Below are 17,731 nucleotides of genomic sequence, written 5' to 3'. Positions count from 1 at the left end.
TTCGAGAAGAATGCTATTACCAAATTTGAGAAGTGATGTCGGTAGCAGTGCGACACGTGCATGTACTGAGAATTTGTCCCCTTTTTATTCAAACAAATTGTATGATGTCATTAGTAAACTATACAACATCGGTTACGTTATTCGCGGCGAGGGAAATTTGAAAATGCGGCATTGCTGGCAGCGTAACTCGTTTCAAGATATTGGCCTAAAATCAAGAAATGTATCCTTTTCGTGCCATTTTTACCTTGTGCAGAAGCCACGGCGTTTAGGAGGACGCAGCAGCTGCCTAACCCCAGGTACTTTCGCACAAAATACGGGAATGGGGTTATGTGTTGCGTGACGCACGCCTTCTGCACATCTCAGGGAACAGACCGCGCGGCTTTTCATCACCTGAGTAGGCAACCTGTGCAAAGACTCACTTGACGCGCAGAAGGGCGTAAAAAGACGCGTTTACAAAGATGATTCGACTCGAGTTTTGACCCAAACCTCGAAGAAAAACGGCGGCATTTAAGAATGAAGTCAAGCTGATTTCTCACCGCAATCATCGCCAATAGCCTCCTTTCTTCAAAAAGAAATGTTACGTTCTGCGATACTTTAATAGCTTTTCTCGGTGATTGTTAGCTTCTTTCGTATCCAAATGTGTTTCCGTGGCTTAGAATATGGCCACAATGTTGCAATTTATTAGAACGAACGTTACTGCCCTTCACTTCGAAATGAAGGCTACAGACTGAAATATAGCGTGAGACGGTTTTAGAGACATAACAATATAATTTCGACTCTGTTAAAGGAGGGTGAAAAGCACCATAGCACAGTTCCAACTACAGCCTGTCCGAATTATGCAGTTGATCACACGCCTCGGTATTGTATCAGCAGTCGAATGAAATGTCGTTGAGGCTACGACACGAGGCTACACTTTGGCTCCGAGAGGCGGTTCATTGGAGGACTGAGGACTGGCCACATGGGATACTTTAATATGCTCTGGCATTGCGGAACATATGAGCATTTTCCCATTTTGCTTCCGCTAAAATGTAGCCGCTGCGGCTGTGACTAGGCCTTGCGTCGTTGGCCGCAGCACCAGCATGCAATGTCCACTAAGCCGCCGTGGCGGGCACATGCTTATATAACGAGTAGCCTGCGTATAACTGCAGCAGCAGTATTTTTTTTTTATTCTTCTCAGTGACATAGTTGAAGAGAATAGTTTTTGTCTCGTTTTTATGGTGACAGGTTGTTAAAAATGTTAAATTTAGGCAAGCAATGCTCATTTGTTTTTTTTTCTTCCTTCTGCTTTTGCGTTTTTCCCGGGATCTTCGCTTTGACAGGAGTCCGCGAGTGACCCTGACGATCCTCGCTGCTGTAGTGTTGGCCAGCTGCGTGGCCACTGGCATAGTGACGTACGTCAATGACCTACCTCCCGCCATGCTCATGATGACTGCGCGCTGGAGGTGAGTGCGGCTGCTGCTGTTAAGACTGCATGCAAATACGGCAGTGCACGCTAGGCGCAAATGAGTATACGATGGAAGAAGACAGGATCGTCATTACTGAAACGAGCAATGAACGGACTAGTGGTGCGAGTATGCTTGTATAAAACATTGCAGCTATACTCTAATCATACCAATCCGAGAAAACGCTTCAGTTTTATCCTTCATGATTAATTACAAGTCCTACGTTCCTGTACATCAATATTTATTGTGAGGCAACTGGGAAATATTTCAAGTTACTGCTGTATTGGTGCGTTAGCATTACAGTTCCCGTAACACTAAATCCCGCTTCCGTGAGAGGTGGAATATCCTAATTACTTAAGACAGTGATGATGTCACAGAGGTCTGCTGACCACGAATAACCGATCACAGAGTACCATCCACACAAAAACAAATTCCAAAACGATTCCCAATATCCTTATTGGCGTCGTCGTAAAGGCCATGTGAAGCGCCACCTACACCTATATAGAACTCAAAAATTGTCCTTTGGATTTGAAACATTTGGTGTCCTACATCAACCCCCGATGTGTATCCCGTCGGTGCTTGCACATGCTGCAACGAAAATGGCGCAAACACACAGAAAAAAAAAAAAGTAGCAGAGAACTGGAATGTTATTGCAGTCCCTTTAAGGACTCGTGAGTGGAAATTGTCTAAACTTCTGATACATAGCGAAAAGTTGCTTTTAAAGTTTGTCCTGTGCTTTACCTGAGTAGGTTAGGACCGCCATGAAAAAATAATGGGACTGCACTTTTGACAATTAGCAGAAAATTACAAGCGTGCGGTATGCGTGTATACTGATTACTAAATGTCATCTTATAATATACGTAAAATGCCATCTCAATAATACCTTCCAATTGAACAAATGTGCTTGTCCAGATGCACATCAGGGAGGAAAGAAGCAATCAAAACTTGAGAAAATTGCGCAAAACTTGGTAAAATGTTACGCTTGCACCTGCCTCGCCATTGCAGAGAATGTGACTGTTCCCTCTTAGCTGACGGTGTTTAAATTAATGGGCGCAGAAAAATGAGATGTGAGCGCGAAGTGCTGAAATTCTACTTCGTAGCAGAAAATCTCAATGAGATGCACTTTAGTGGGAATTGTTGGAGTGAATCGAACAGCTGGCATTACGGTGCCTTCAGCTATAGAGTCGACCAAAAAGTTGCGTCGATCTGGCAAAACGTCGGGCCTTTGAGACTCGGGCATCGGTACATTGTGACCGATTCAGAGATGCGCTAATAATAAAAACACTTATCAATGATTTAGCCTCATTGTAGAAATGAATATGGAAACACACTATACATAGGACAGATCGCGCTGCCATGTTACCCAGGGTAGTCTTCCGTTCTCTACGATAGAGGGAAAAGCTCGACATATTAAAATAGCACATGAGACTGGTCCCTGACTCTCCAAGCTCTCTTATTTTACAGCATAAGGAACTGCATATTCTAATTCACTATACTTAACATACTTGCAAATCTGAGAGAGGGCGTATGCTCGCGCTGATGCAGACCACAAGGCTCACGACACAACTCTGACAAGCACGTTTCCGTCCGGCCAACAAGAAGGAAGACTTCTTTCTGGCTTAGCTCAATACCGCACTGCTTCCAAATATAGCTCTGAGCCCAAATTTCCCGAATAAGTTCTTGGTCGCTTGTGAGGCGCCAGCCGTTAACCTGTGACAATATCCAGCGTTGCAGTCGACAAGCTTGCAAACGCTTTTAAGAAAACGGATTTTCGGCCGGCTACTTCCATCACGCGCTCACGTCTTGGGGAGCTTAGGGTTCGACAGTTGCTAACTCCGCTGTTGGATGCAAGCAGTTTGTTCATTTCCAACTTTCAAACTTTCAATAATCACCGGATGATCCTATTTCTGAGAAACATAACCTTTATTTTAGTTACGTGAAAAGGAAGAGTTCAGTTATTTGAATTAGAGTTGGGCAACTAAGATGGTGAATGTTTGAAGTTTCTCTGTACGCTTTTTGTGTCATATAATTTGTGCCCCCTAGTGTTTACACAACTGCCTGCGCATTCTCATTCGGTGGCGCTTTTTGGACCTAAAACACTTTTGTGAATCTGGCCTTCGTCCTATGCACGCACTACGTCCCTTGCCATGCTTTTGTCCTTGAGCCACACTAACTGCCCCAGATCTCTACTTTTCTCTACAACAGCCTAATATCCAGGTAAAAACGATGCGCATATCACAGAGTTGAGCTTCCTTCCTTTGTTCAGCCAAATTTACTATAATTACTACAGAGTAGTTGCAGTGTCTGCCCTGGCAACTCCATTTCGTAAATCTCCCTGAAGAATGCAACCCCTCTCCGTCTTTTTTCACGGATTACGACCATTGTTACTTTATGACGAATAACCATTCTGCGCCAAAGGTATACGTTTGTGCGTGTGAAGGTACACTAATAATGGTTCCACCAACTCAGTTAGGGACATGGCTAAAAGTGGACGCACAACAGTTGCTTTTTTTTTTTAGTTTGTCAGGTATTGCATTCCCAGTTTGCATATAGGCATCGCATCGAGAAGAAAATATATATTTGAAAAATTTAGCTCATTTGTGAAGAATTTATCACATTTCTTATAAGATATGCGAATGCAAAATTTAATCCAAAGAAATTTCGTATAATTTCGGGGCTTTTAACACAACACGGGTACTGCCAGAAAGGTGTGAAATTTCATCTTGCAAAAATTTTGATTGAATGAATGCACTATTTATTGAGCGAACGCGATGGCGTTTCAAGTATCCTTGCTTCCCTCTATTCTTTTGCAGCAAAGCGAAGCAGCTACTCAATATGGTGTACTACCAGCCGTTCACACACTTTGGACCGTTTGCTGTTGGCCTCTGCTTTGGTTACGCTCTTCCCACGGCTAAAGTGCCTCGCTTCGGAAAGGTACGCTGCGGCCTCTTCTCAAGTTGCCGGCCCATAGAGTAAAACAATTTTCGTTCGCCATTGCAACGTCATTTCTCATTATTTGTGCTTGTATTCATACATCTTAGCTTTGTTCGTGGAGTAAAAGGTACACACTACGTGCTTTGGACATACTTTTTTCTGCTAAAGAAAGAAAGAAGGGAAAAAGTGTCCACTGTGACGAGGACTATTGAAGAGAAGTCTGCCTGCAGCCCATTTAACAGGGGCAGTTTGCTGCGCCTTGCGTTTCCTTTTGTTTAGGTTGTTTGCGTCTGATCTAGTTTTAATCTACTCGCATGCGTCTCTGCCCCCTTGCTTGGTCGGTCTTGCTGCATGACCGAGAAATAAGTCGAAACGGTTTGCTATGGCAAATAACGGCGCCGACCTTTATTTGTTGTTTTCAACAGCCGCCAGCACGCGACCTTATCACTGCGATTCTAGCGCATGAACCGATCTTGCGCTCTTCGTTCGTTCATGCTCGATATCGCGAAACGCGCCTTTATCACTTTCTTTGTAGCCCGAGATGCACCGAGATTAGTCTGGAATGCTCACACGAGAGCACAACTATTTCTGTATTATTGCGGACTTTTCCAGCATCCCTTGGCTGGTTTATCTAAATGTTTCTGCGCGACTTTAAATTGGGCACTGCCGAATGCAGCCGGCATTCATAATTAGACGAATGACGAACACGACTGCTCCTTTCGACGCCACCTGTTGCTTTATTCTTTTGTGGGCTCAAGTCAGCCCAATAAAGAGTTTCTTTCAGTGCTACGCTGTAGTCTCTTCATTTCTACATTACGTCATCGCCACTACCCCGTGACAATATCGGAATTATTACTCAGCGCATTCTTTTACACGAACTCGCGCACGCACCCGCACGCATGCACGAACACACATGCGCGCGAAAGAATCTAGTCGGTGAAAACATGGCTAGAAAATGCAAGCAGAGGGAGGAAACGGAAGCGGCATCAGCGAATGCACTGCAACACATCACACTCGCGTACTATCGACCACAAAAATTTACGGCATGTGCGAGAAAAAACTGTTTTGAGGCGTTGATGTAAATTGCATGAAATATCAGAGACTGAACTTCCATCAGGTGTCCGTATTACTAGGCGACCGAGCCGTGACGCAGCACAACACTAATCTTTTTTCTTTTCCAAAGATTTTACTCCGATTATTTTATCTAACAACGGCGGGCGGCAGACATAATTACGCTGTTTTCTCTATGTTGCTGAATTAGCATGAAATAAGATACCATCTGCTATTAAGAGGGCTGCTCTGTAGTACATAGAATGCAACCCAACCCAAATTCACTTTGACTGTAAACACAACCACTGAGGTATAAGGTCTGCCTTAATTTGATTTAGTTTGTGTAATTTGATGTCTGAAAGCGACCCAGGCTATGTGGAACGCCATAGTGGAGCGATCCGGATATTTCGATTGCATTAAGAGCGCGCAGGTGCCTTGCGCTCCGCTTGCATCCAAGTGCGGCCGCCGAGGCCAGGATCACAACTGGGTCTCTGGCTCAGTAGGCCAACGCCCTAACCACTCAGCCACTACCGCGGGGCACCTTTCTTAAATTCCTGTAAATATGACAATTTTAAACTATACTCTGATGTCGCCTGCTCCGGGTTCTGGCGGTGCGAATAGTGATATCAGAGTTGATGGTTCGGTTTGCGACTCAGGCTGTGGGAGACGCCGCACTGGAGGATTCCGGAAATTTCGACCACGTGGGGATCTTTAACGTGCACTGACATCGCACAGCACACACGTGCGTCTTGCTTTTCGCCTCCATCGAAAAGCGGTCGCCGAGGCCGGGATTCGATTCCGCATCCTTGGGCACAGCAGCCGAGCGCCCTAACCACTGCGCCACCCCAGCGGTGATATCGGAGTAGAATTAAGCACAAACTCCATTCAGCAATGCCGAGTCTACGAGCAGCGGTATGTCGGTTTCGTATGCGTTATGAATTATGGATGGCAAGAAAATGAAGTGTTTTATGAAAATCACCCGCCTCTTATAAAACAGGGTAAAATGTATTATTCTCGTATAGATGCATAGTTTTTTCATTTGTAGTTTTATAATTTCTATTGTTTGGCTCCCCGACCTTCGACTGTGTTGCAATCACGCTGAACCGCTTTTGGGCCCAGCCTTCGCCACCAGTTTAGTTCCGCTTTGTCATATGGACAGCGTGTTACAAGCAGCAGATGAGCTGCCACTTACCCACCGCGGAAGCCAGAAGACAACGCTTTCGTGTCATGCACTACATATGGTTTCGAATTGATGGTTACACGTTAGGGCTCCAAGAGCTGTAAATGTTACCACGTGCAGTGGATAACCTATTTGAATTGAAAGCGCTTGTATTCGTGGCGGAGGCTTCCAATCTGCAATGGCGTGTCGATTTCGCGGATAAGTGGCTCAAGACTAAAGGCTCTAAATTTCTAAGATACTGTTATCTCAATCCGTGTTTCTGGTTGCAGCACTTACTTTTCTCCCGTGTTCTATTTTGACGAGCAATGAATAGCCAGCTATTTTTGACACGCGTCAGTAACGTTGACCTTTCTCTGATAAAACCGAAGTTAAGTGATAATAAATTCGGCGTACTTTTATCGGTGTTTTTCGGCTTGAAAACTTGTAGTTGTAACTAAGGGGCGTAAATTCGTGCAATGCAGGTGCAGTACCATCAGCCAGATGACGACGAGTAAGCAGGCAGTGAGACAAAATTAGTTAAAATACTTTGACAAAACGCTTACTAGCTCTATGCTTCTTTTCCCGTCCTTCGTATCAGTGTACCGCATGCGATGATGCGAAGTCGTTCAAAAAGGAGCCAATTGTGAACGGTGCAGGTAACCCTAACGCTCGGCTGGCTGGTAGCCACGGTGCTGTGCGGCTCAGCAGTTTTCGTCGCTTACCCGTTCCGCCGAGGCGACCCATCCTTCCACCCAGTGATGTCGGCCATCTACGCGGGCTGTCACCGGACCATCTGGACTGCAGGCGTGGCTTGGGTCACGCTGCTTTGCGCCACCCAGCAAGCAGGTGGGTAGCAATTTTCATGCCCTTGCTGCGTCGGTCAAAATACTGGGATCTCTTTTGGAAGCTTTACGCGCTACTCGTTGTTTCCTGGTTTTCTGTTTATTGCTTTTTTTTTTTTCATTATTGCTTCACTGTTAAATCTTTACTTGTAAATCAAGCGTTCGTAGCTAGTGGATTTTCGAATTCCTCCTTTCCGGTTCCTTCCTGCCACGCGCAGTCGACATAACTCACCAATAACCCTCAAGCAACACATACTTGTACTTGCTTGTTTAATTTCTTTTCACTAACATTTTATGCTGTTTCAAGTTGCCATTTCATTTTATAACTTTCTCCGCAGATCCTGTATTTACAGAAAAACCAGCTTTCGAGCCGTATATTCTTTTCTTTATTTATTAATGAGAAATACTTGATTAAGGGAAATAGCTGCTGTGACCCCCCCGCCTACGAGAGAGGGAATAACAACAGGGATGAAAAATAGGAGACAAGCGAAGAGAGAAATAAGAAATAATTGCGCGCTATCTCAAGGCAGGCTTAGCAATAACAATATAGCGCATTCCAGGCAAGGGTTTCACGTATATTGCCAGGCGCACTCTGGGATTCTGTTTCCGCCAAGCTATATACGAGTTTAGGGCGGTGTTTGCTTGCTTTCTTCGTTGGCATTAGTCAGAGGCCCGGCCATCTCCTCACGTTTGCGTGCGGTTGTCGATCAGCGGACCGATTCTCTGCTCTGTTGTCAAATACGCGTCGCGTGCCATGGTTCGAAGACGCTTGGTGGCCTCCAAATCAAGCTCGTCAGCCAGTGCAGCACTACTACTTTCGAAGACGTAAGCACGCAGGGTGGTCGCCTGAAGCGCTATTGATGACGCTGACAATGGTTTATACCCACCCCCTACGTGTTATTTCGGTACACGTCCTCATCACTGCTTAAAAGCAGTGATGACCTGTCACGTCTCATTAGCGTGAAGTCCAACACTACGGAGGGTGGTGCGGTCTATATCAAGCCACTCAGTCTTCTCATCTAATTTATGGAAAGTGCAGTTATTTACCACAAATACCATCTTTGAAACGATTTTTTCGTCCGTGTGACCATGTCAAGCGGTCTGAGGCCTATGTAGAGTGAACTAATTGGTTCGCACCGGCGTGGCGTGGTTCCAATTCAGCTCGCGGTCCTCAGACACTTTTCTCGCACATGATTACCCTTTTCTTAGGCTTTAACTTTACGCTGTTCCGGGAGTATATACGACTAAATATGCAGCATGGAAGCTAAAATAATTTTTATGCTGGAAACATTCTCTTGTACATCTTAATAGAAATCGCATAATGAGTAAGGCAAATAATATGACAGAGCAAAAAACTAAAAACCAGATAAAGGCAAGCAAAGGAATAGCGATGACTCGCACCTTAAGGTTTTATTCGCTGAATCCTTTATATATAAAGGAACACTAAAAGACATGAGTGATGAGAATCTACCTAGCGCACAGAAAAAGTGTTGGTTTTCTGATCAATTTCTGTTTGTCCTTTGCTATGTGAAAAACCTCAACCCCTTAACAGCCTTCCCAGCAACAACAAAGCAAATGTTTTCTTTTCTTTTATTTGTCAGCGCCTTTAGTTAAACTCAGCACTGCGAAATGGCGGTACATATTTCTTAGCGTGGCTTTTTCGTCGAAGTGTTCAAAGACAGTCCTAAATGATACTAGAAAAAATTACGAAATTACGTTTATAGCTCGTCTTGTTGATGAACTGCCACTATGGTCAGTCATATCTTGCAGAAATGCCGAACGCAAGGATATCCTGCAACACGTGCACTTGCTCTGCACAGTGACTACGTGGTACCTTAGGTATTTAACCAGCTGGAACATTGAGGGAGGTATACTGACAGTCTTTGGAAATAACTGTGCAGTCTTCCTAAGTTACGCAACGAAATTCCCGCACATGTTCCGTTTGGAAAAGAAAAAGGGTAACAACCCTTAGGAGATAGCTTGATCAACAAGTTAACGTAGAAAGACTGCCTAGTTGGTCTTGATAAGTAGAGTGCATATTTTTTCAGCGGAAAATTACAGGACTTGTCTGTTTCCTCTTTTCGTGCTGTCTGTAATTTTGCGTTGAAAAAATATGCACTCTACTAATTGATCAACAAGCCTCGCTATGTACCAACTGACCCAGATTTCAAGCCTCGCTCAGGTCGGATTTTTCCAGCTTGCGCAAATGTCCAGCTCCAATGCTGGGCGTAGCTGTGCACGGTACGCCGCCTTTAGCGCTTCCGTTCAATTCTTTCAAGCAGCACTGCTCGATATGAGTGGATGCCATACTCAACGATAAATGTTTGCTTCTGCAGGGCTGGTTGGCGAACTGCTCTCGTCTTCAGTCATGACTCCACTCAGCCGACTTAGCTACCTCGTGTTCCTGCTGCACCCCGTGCCCATTTACGTCCACGTGGCCTCGGTACGAGAGTCCTTCCAGTTGGACCACTACTACATGGTGAGCTCCTAGCGCGGCAACGTAACCTCCGCGTGACCAGCCATGTACTGATCGGTGCGTCTCGTGCAGTGCACTCTGTACTTCGGCATCCTTGTGACATCTATCCTGATGGCGTACGTGGCTTACGTCATGGTCGAAGCGCCCTTCGCCACGCTCGAGAAACTTCTGCTGTCGCCTTCCAAATCGGCCAACGATCGGATTCCGACGCCGCTGCCCACACACTTTCCGGAGCAGCAGCAGTCGCATCAGCAACACAGGCCGGACGGGTGGAGATTACCACAGCGCACCACTGCAGCCGGCTCATCAGCAGCAATGAATTTCGGGAGCTCGACAGAGACGATCGCCAGCGCCAAGTCCTTTGAGTCGAGCCGCCTTTGAGGAGGGTCATTCTTAGGCGCAACGCTAAGCGATGTTCCGACCTTTACGCTTACGGGTTTGATGTGCAGGTGTTTGTAGGAGCGAGATTAGCTACAGCTTGAGAATGCAGCAGTTTTGTTAAAAGAATGGCCTGAAAAAAGTTTAATAGTCCCCTTAAGAGGTGACAGATTGGTTAGACGTGAGGTACTGCGGGCATGGACATATTGAAAAACCAATCAATGGTGCCAAAGCCCGGAATGCTGGCCAGGATACTGAACGAACGAGCCATTTAAGCCTTCATGATTCAAGTATTTTGTACCTGCATAGCTGTGCTGACTCTCCATCATTAATATTGAACCAGTGTCGTTCTTTAAAGGGGCAACAAAGGGTGGGTTGTATCAGAGTAGTCAGCGACAACGGGTAGAGGAAAAATAAATATATTCCTATAGCGCGACAAGTATTCAAAGTGACTACTTATGCTTTGCATTTCAATATACTGGCACAAACATGTGCTGTTTGTATTGAATGCCATGTGCCTGGCCATAGATGCATGCGGGTATTATTTCTGCGCATGAAAGCGTTGCATGATCTGCGTTGTTTTTCGATGAAGAGAATGCGCAGCAAAAAGCTTTCTTTAAACGTACACTACTAAACCGCTTCACACTTTGCTGCTTGATATGTAAGCCGATTTGCATAGCCAATTGGTGCATCTGACCTGGGAAAGGTGTCGTAGTGGATAACGATACTCTGCAGTCGGGCAGTGAGGCCAAAACATGCGGAATGACGCACTTTTACGGCAGCCCATTTACGTTGAGTGCCTCTTCGCGGTACTGAATCGCTATCGCGCTGCCGTTAATGTCGCGAAAGCGACGTTACATTATTGCTACGTAGCACCTGGAACTACTCGCTGCGTGTTTACATCGAACCCTGCAGTCAGAGTGGCCTGACCATTCATGGGGTACTTGAGTTAAACGGTAGGTACTCCATGGGGATTAAAATGTTTGCCATAATATACAGGATGTACCTCTTCAAGGGCAGGCACAAAGTTCCCCGGATTTCACGACTGAAAAAAAAAAAAAAAAAAGTTGCAAATTTCTACCTCTTACTTTATAAGCGTGCTTTTATCTAACTTTTCGTTATTTACTGTTCCGTCTTTTTTAAAGGGTCACGAGGGGAGCCTCGATAATGTGAACAAAAATAATGGAGAAAACAAGCCCTGGTTGCGGTCCGTGGCCCTGAATGGCCTACTTACATTTATTTGCAATCTTACGACTTTTCGAGGAGTACAAAATTCTGCTGACTCCGTATCAGCCACAGCAAAGCATGTATGCACACTTGGAGACCCGAAACAAATATGCGTGTACCTGCATAAGCATCCGTCTTCTGCAAGATGAAATGGTACGACATGATGTGGTTTGCAGCCCACCGCAGGCTTATTGTTCCGAAGGAAAATGATGTCAAAGCAGCCCATACAAGCAAAACTCGCAGAAAACACTTATCACGCACGAGTCACTCCGTCCACTGTCATCATAAAAAAATTGTGATTACTGTCACTCGTGGCTCAACAGGAATAAATCTTGAGGCCGAAAAGTATGCTTTCCTTGGCCTGTTTTTAACTGATCGTTTTTAACGTTTGCAAGTTTTTTGGTGACCCCCCCCCCCCCCCCCCCAATTTTTTTTTTCAAGAAGCGAGCTGCTACGGTAAGGAGGTAATCAACAGGGTATGCATAACGTGATCCCATTTTGACGGGAAGAACAATTGATGGGCGTCATGTGATATATGTATATTACATCATATCACTGTTCTTGAGTTCCCAATAAAATGAAGTGTACATACTCTCAATGCTGGTGCCTGAAAATTGCGCAGCAAGAACTCTTCACAATTTCGCCAGATAATTCATAAGTCGAATGAAACTCTTCTACTCTTCTTGCCAACATCCTCCTCAAGAAGGCTACTGTAAGGTGCTTCGGAAGCGGTAAGTAGACTAAATATTTACCACCCAGTGGTCTTTGTGAACCTACGAGTAGGTCTAGTTATTTATCCCTGTTTATAAGTTGCAAGTATCTAGCCATATGATGGAGTTTGCTTTGGCCACCGTGTTCACATCGCTTCACACAGTGTTCACATCGCCCACTGTATCTTGCTACAAACTGCAAGAACGCAATCGCTGTGAGGTGTTACGCATGCAGAATTGCTCTGATTTATCACTGATATTTTGTTTGGATCGAGGTAGGCAGGGTGAGGAGGAACTATATTTTAGCCCTAATACGAGAACAAACACTGCCTTTGCCTACTGGACTGGAAAAGCAGTGTGAAATACGTAATTTTTTTTTCACTTTCATTGATGTGCCATTCCAGTTGAGAAACGATTGAATTATCAAATAGAACAAAGCCTAGAATTCTATTCTAAACTTGGCTATTTTGACAAGGGCACTGGCTGTGGTGGGATAAATTTAAGTTTAATCAGCAAAGCTTAAACAAACTCGGCGCTGCAATGTTATGTGAACGTTCGGCCCATCATCGAACAAGTGCTCAGGACTAAAGACTTCAGTGCTCTAAATCTCTTGAATTTTATGCGCATATGAGCTCAAGAGTGAGCTGCAATGACGAAACATGTATAATACAAGAAATTAGAGCAAAAACCAGAGGAGCGCTTGAATATCGGGCGATATCAGATGCTGTGATACGCTTGATACGGTCATGGTTGGCCAATGCGACTGATACAGAGGGCAATGCGTTCGCGCAAAGAACAGCGGTATGCACGCTTGTTTCCCTTTCCCATACTTAGCACTGAGGTGTGGGCTGTGGTGGTCTGTACATCAGCGGAGGGAGCACTACAGATTGCTCTGCTTCTGTGCGCAGCGCGTTGAGCACTGGACTCAATCTGTCGCTTTCAACGCGTTAGCGTTAAGGACCCCGTTTCGCGGAAAAGTCTGTGTCGTAGTCGGCGGAGCGAAAAATCCCAGAAGCAATAATAAATAAAAACGAGTAGGAAAAATCGCCGACCTGAGGAATCTAGCATGGGCCTCCGGAGTGCGAGGCGAGCCCGCTAACCACTCCGCCACGCCAGTTAGATGGTTTGAAATGGACAAAGGCGCGTCTATTGATTGCGGTGTTGTCTCAAAAATGTCCCTTAGAGAAGTGTATTGTGGCGTATAATAATAATTATGAGCATGTAAATCACAGAATTACAGAACACGCAGTTAAGCGAGTGGCAAATTACTTTTCCGCTGTACTTCGTCTTCGCTTGGCGTGCACGTAGCGCCATCATGCGTGTGGCGCACGGAATAAGATAGACAGGGCATGGCCTCCGAGATATTCATCGCGCCGGCTCGGATCGGCAGCGATGTTGCCGACGAACTACGACTGTAACGTGAGGCCCGCGCGTTTCGGCAAGGTGGCTGGCAGCGCTTGTACGTCCCGGAGGGATTAATAAATAAAAATGAGTAACTTTGGATAAGTTAACGAGTGTTGTACCATGTGAACTACGTGTTTGTGTCACTCAAAAGCGTGACAAGCAAATGAGTAGACGGTGCGAACGAGGCGCGATAACGCTAACGCGTTCCATTCTTAAAGGCGTAGCGTCCTCCAAATTTTGTTCCTTTTGATGCGCTCACCATGTGAAGCAAAATAAAAAAAAAACAAATGTCCGTCCATAAGCTACGCAACATTGCAGATATTAATTCCAAACTTGAATGTTTACGCACCCCTTAAAAGCCACCCACATGGAGCGAACTTTCTCTGCGAACTTCATGCGGCGCGGCGGAACGCCGACGCACCGTCGCCGTGCCGAACCACATGCAGCGAAAAAATGGCGGCGTCGCCGCCCGAATGAGAAAACGCATGAGCTGGGTCCGGTTCAATAACGCACTTTTCACACTAAATGACAATTTAGGAGCAATACATAAAATAGGCAGCGTCTCAAATTGCGCCCGACAGCACTTGCATATAGCCTCTGAGTATACGCCCGACCCCGCAGCAACAGTGTTCTGCAGGCGCGTCTCTCTGATGCAAGTTTTGTGCGAGTGTTGTTTAGTGGAACGACGAAAAAGGTCCTGCTTGAACTGCGTAATCAGAATAGGCAAAATCGCAACGCTTACAGCACCTTATGGTGGGACTTTACCAAAGCGGTGCCGCCAGCTGGCGCAGCGAACGACAATTCTCTAGCCGTGCGCTGCTCCCTTGTCGTTGTTAGGCATATTTTGTTTAGCATCGATAGTGCATCAAGCGGCGCTATGGAATTTCTTCGTGCTATAGTAAATGGTATACTCACAGAACTGCCCAACTCTCCCCCCAATCCCATTCTCTAACAATAACAGCAAAATGTTAATTTCGGCTCCACATTTTAGCGGAGGTGGCGTGCAAGCGGACCGGAGCAGCCGTGCCGCAACGGAAGCAGCTGGCTGTGAGCAGAAACTTGCTTGTGTCACAGCTGTCGCTTCTGTATCAGCCACTTGATACGCCTAAGTGATCCTCAAGAAGGATTCAGTATTGACATATGGCTTACTATTTACGGGAACAACAAACTTTAGCGCACTTTTCTGAAGTTTTTTGTATCGCCGGCGTGCACGACTAGCAGCTGCAGCCGGTGCGGAGCGGCAGCAAGTGCTGCCATCTCATGGTGGTCGCGCCCAGGAGCGGCTGTTCGCCCGGCCGCCGGCCATCCTACAGGTACCCATCGGTTACCACGACGCCGAAGCCGCATAAGCCAGGAACTTGCGCCTAAAAGCTAAGCTCTAAAATCATTAGTCCCAGCTTGTTGGAGCAGGAATTCCTTAGAACTAATCAGAAAGGTCTGATGCCTATTCACCTAGCAGAAATTGTGGCTATGACAGCAATCCCGAAGTCTTACCCTTGCCCTCCGTCTTCCAGCACAGCAACGCGCCCAGCTGCCGAAGCTCGCCCGACACTAAAACAACAACAGCAACAAAAGAAAAAAAAAAACGGCTGCACGTCTCTCGTACGCAATTATAGCGCTTCAAATCGACCCTCTGCCGATATTTGTGCCAGAAAGGGTTTGGTAGGATGCAGAAAGAGAGCAAGTAAATGAAAAAAAAAAAAAAAACAACTAAAACAGGTTGAAATCAGCCTCCCCATGCTGTTTTTTTTTAAATAAATTCAGCTAAGTTATTTTTGTGACCAGGACTCACGGCTCGTTATTGACTCCTGCTCTAATTGTCTCGTGAAGTGCCGCGTTCAAACAATGAAGATATTCCAGAAAAATGATACGGGCACTCGGAGAAGCGACTGCTGATCGAAGTAGAGAATCAGTCTGTGACAACAAAATCAGCAGCTTTTGCACTGATCTCACCAGATCCACAAGGCTGCTTCTTTTAGCTCTGCATCCCGGCGGAGTTCTCGCATGAAGATTAATTGGAATTCTCAAGAGCTGGGGTCATCATTCACGCGCTGATAGCGACTCTGTGTCAAGAATAGAAAAGAAGACAAATACATTCCAAAGCAATACCACATATATCCAAAGAAGCGAGAACCAACAAAGTGCACGGGCAAAGAGGAGTTCGCGGGCACAGTGGGGGGCACCCTGTCAATTAGCTCGGCTAATGGACGATGGAAATGGCCAGGAAAGCAACCGTGCGGATTGAATGACTGCGTGCGGGATCGATAACGCCGTCAGCCGATAGCTCCAGGCGCCCAGCGATCAGATGGCGGACGGAACGAGGAACGCAGAGACCGGAAGGCGCCGAGCAGGCCTAATAGCCGGCACGCGGCACCAAAGGCAATTATCCGATTCGTCGACTTAGTACACGTTTTCTCTCTCAGACCTACGGGTACGTCGGCCCTCTCCTGAACGGAAAGGCGAAGAAATGCAACAAGCATCTCGCAATACGCGAGTGTTAGTTCGAGCAGGGTGACTAGGACTTGTGCACATCGGCGGCTGAAAACTGAAGCGGTTCTTGGAGTCGTTCATCGAGCGTTCGCGATTCAATGTTACCGAGACAACTGACCTTATGAATACTTACAAGCAGCCTGAAATGCCATTCGTTCACGACCATGAATTCAGCTGTTTTGGACAGGTTATCGAGCTGTTCTTTCGATAAAGAGATGAAATAACGCGAGGGCAGGAAGTATTATCGTGCAGGCGCCTTGTGTTATTTTAATTTCCTATGTCCGTATGTCTATGATGCGCTAACTTAGTTTCAAAGAGCGTTGGACGTTTTTTCTCGTTCGTCTTCTAAAAGTTCTGTTTTTTTTTTTTTGTTTGTGTGTGGCACTGCTAGCGATTGCAGGAGGCTTCTGAACAAACCAGTCGCTGGTCGGACACCCGCAGGCATTACTTCACCGTGCGCTGAATGCTTTTAGTGCGTACCACTTCTGGCTTGAATCACGGCTTTCGCTCGTGGCGCTCCAACGTCTGCTCTCTCGCTCTTGCGCTCTCTCTCTCTCTCCCCGTGTGCTTGATGCGCTAAGGAAACTGGCGATGCCGCGATCCTATATAGGTGGTGCTGCACCGCGTCACGCGCCTTAGGCAATGCGAAGGCGGAACGGAATCACAGCTACAGCCAATGAGAGTGGCGCGTATCACAGTTGCGGCCGTCTCCGGGCAATGCTGCACAAGCGTGCCGCTCACAAACCTTCAAATTCGGACTGTCCCCCTAGAGTCAGTCACTCCTCGGTCTTCAAGGGCAGCCGATGTGTACGCGCGGTTCTCCCTCGACATCGGCTCCGAGCCGCTCACCGGGCCGCTCGGTGATAGAAACTACCGCAGATAGTGTAAAGAGAGCTTAGCACACGGCTGCGCTTAAGGTGTTCACCACCATCACCGCGCTTTTGGTTCGCTATATGAGTGAAGCCGGACGTTCTGGTACAGCGGCGTAAGCAGGGCTACGCACTTCGCATTTCATTAACTATGCAAATCGGCTGTAAATTTAGGCACATTGCACAAAATCCTGTGCGCGAGATCTGTCATATTCCGCGAGATGTGTTCTTGTCTAGCGCTCCTGCCGTCTGCAATCCCACACTTGAACGCGCGCCAAGGAACGTCACACGACAGGAGCGATATAATGTAGTGCCCAAACACACTTGCTGGAGAGTGTGTGACAAATACTGCTCCTTTCCTTTCCTGCACACAAATTATAATTATATGTAGCACTACAACGAACGCCGGCAAGACCCAAACGATGAGAGGAAAATGATAGGAGAGAAAGGGTACCCTGTCGCTCTTGCCGTCTTAAGAGACATCTAAGAATTCCTCCAATGTTTTCTCGCACCTGCGCCGTTAAGCATGCTCCCCATTTAGTGTATGGAGACTACTCATTGGATTGGACTGCAAAACATTTATTTCGGCAGAAAAGGCAGCCTAGCACGGAGAATTTACATTTTACTCATTGACTATTAAGTAGCGAAACGTAAGCAAATATGATTAAGTATCAGAAGCGGGTGTAAAAAGCCAAGAGATATTCTTTTTTATGATTCAAAGATTTCAAATGGTTAACTGCGCTTTTAGTG

The 17,731-nt window shown here is 46.2% G+C and overlaps 1 protein-coding gene across 1 annotated transcript in view; it reads left to right on the top strand.

The window, feature by feature from the left end:
• LOC146203519 (nose resistant to fluoxetine protein 6-like) overlaps positions 1-12,122 on the top strand; it is a 99,295-nt gene extending 87,173 nt beyond the window's left edge. Inside the window, exons 11-15 of the mRNA XM_084588821.1 lie at positions 1,320-1,442; positions 4,256-4,376; positions 7,242-7,431; positions 9,764-9,906; positions 9,976-12,122. Of these exons, the coding sequence (XP_084444947.1) occupies positions 1,320-1,442; positions 4,256-4,376; positions 7,242-7,431; positions 9,764-9,906; positions 9,976-10,284 (886 nt within the window). The 3' untranslated portion in view covers positions 10,285-12,122. The remainder of the gene's footprint in view (positions 1-1,319; positions 1,443-4,255; positions 4,377-7,241; positions 7,432-9,763; positions 9,907-9,975) is intronic.
• The last annotated feature ends 5,609 nt before the right edge of the window (positions 12,123-17,731 follow it).

Source organism: Amblyomma maculatum, chromosome 1 (genome assembly GCF_055883805.1).
Source record: "Amblyomma maculatum isolate TAMU_Amacu chromosome 1, ASM5588380v1, whole genome shotgun sequence".
Lineage (NCBI taxonomy): Eukaryota > Metazoa > Arthropoda > Arachnida > Ixodida > Ixodidae > Amblyomma > Amblyomma maculatum.
This window is presented reverse-complemented; position numbering and strand designations above follow the sequence as displayed.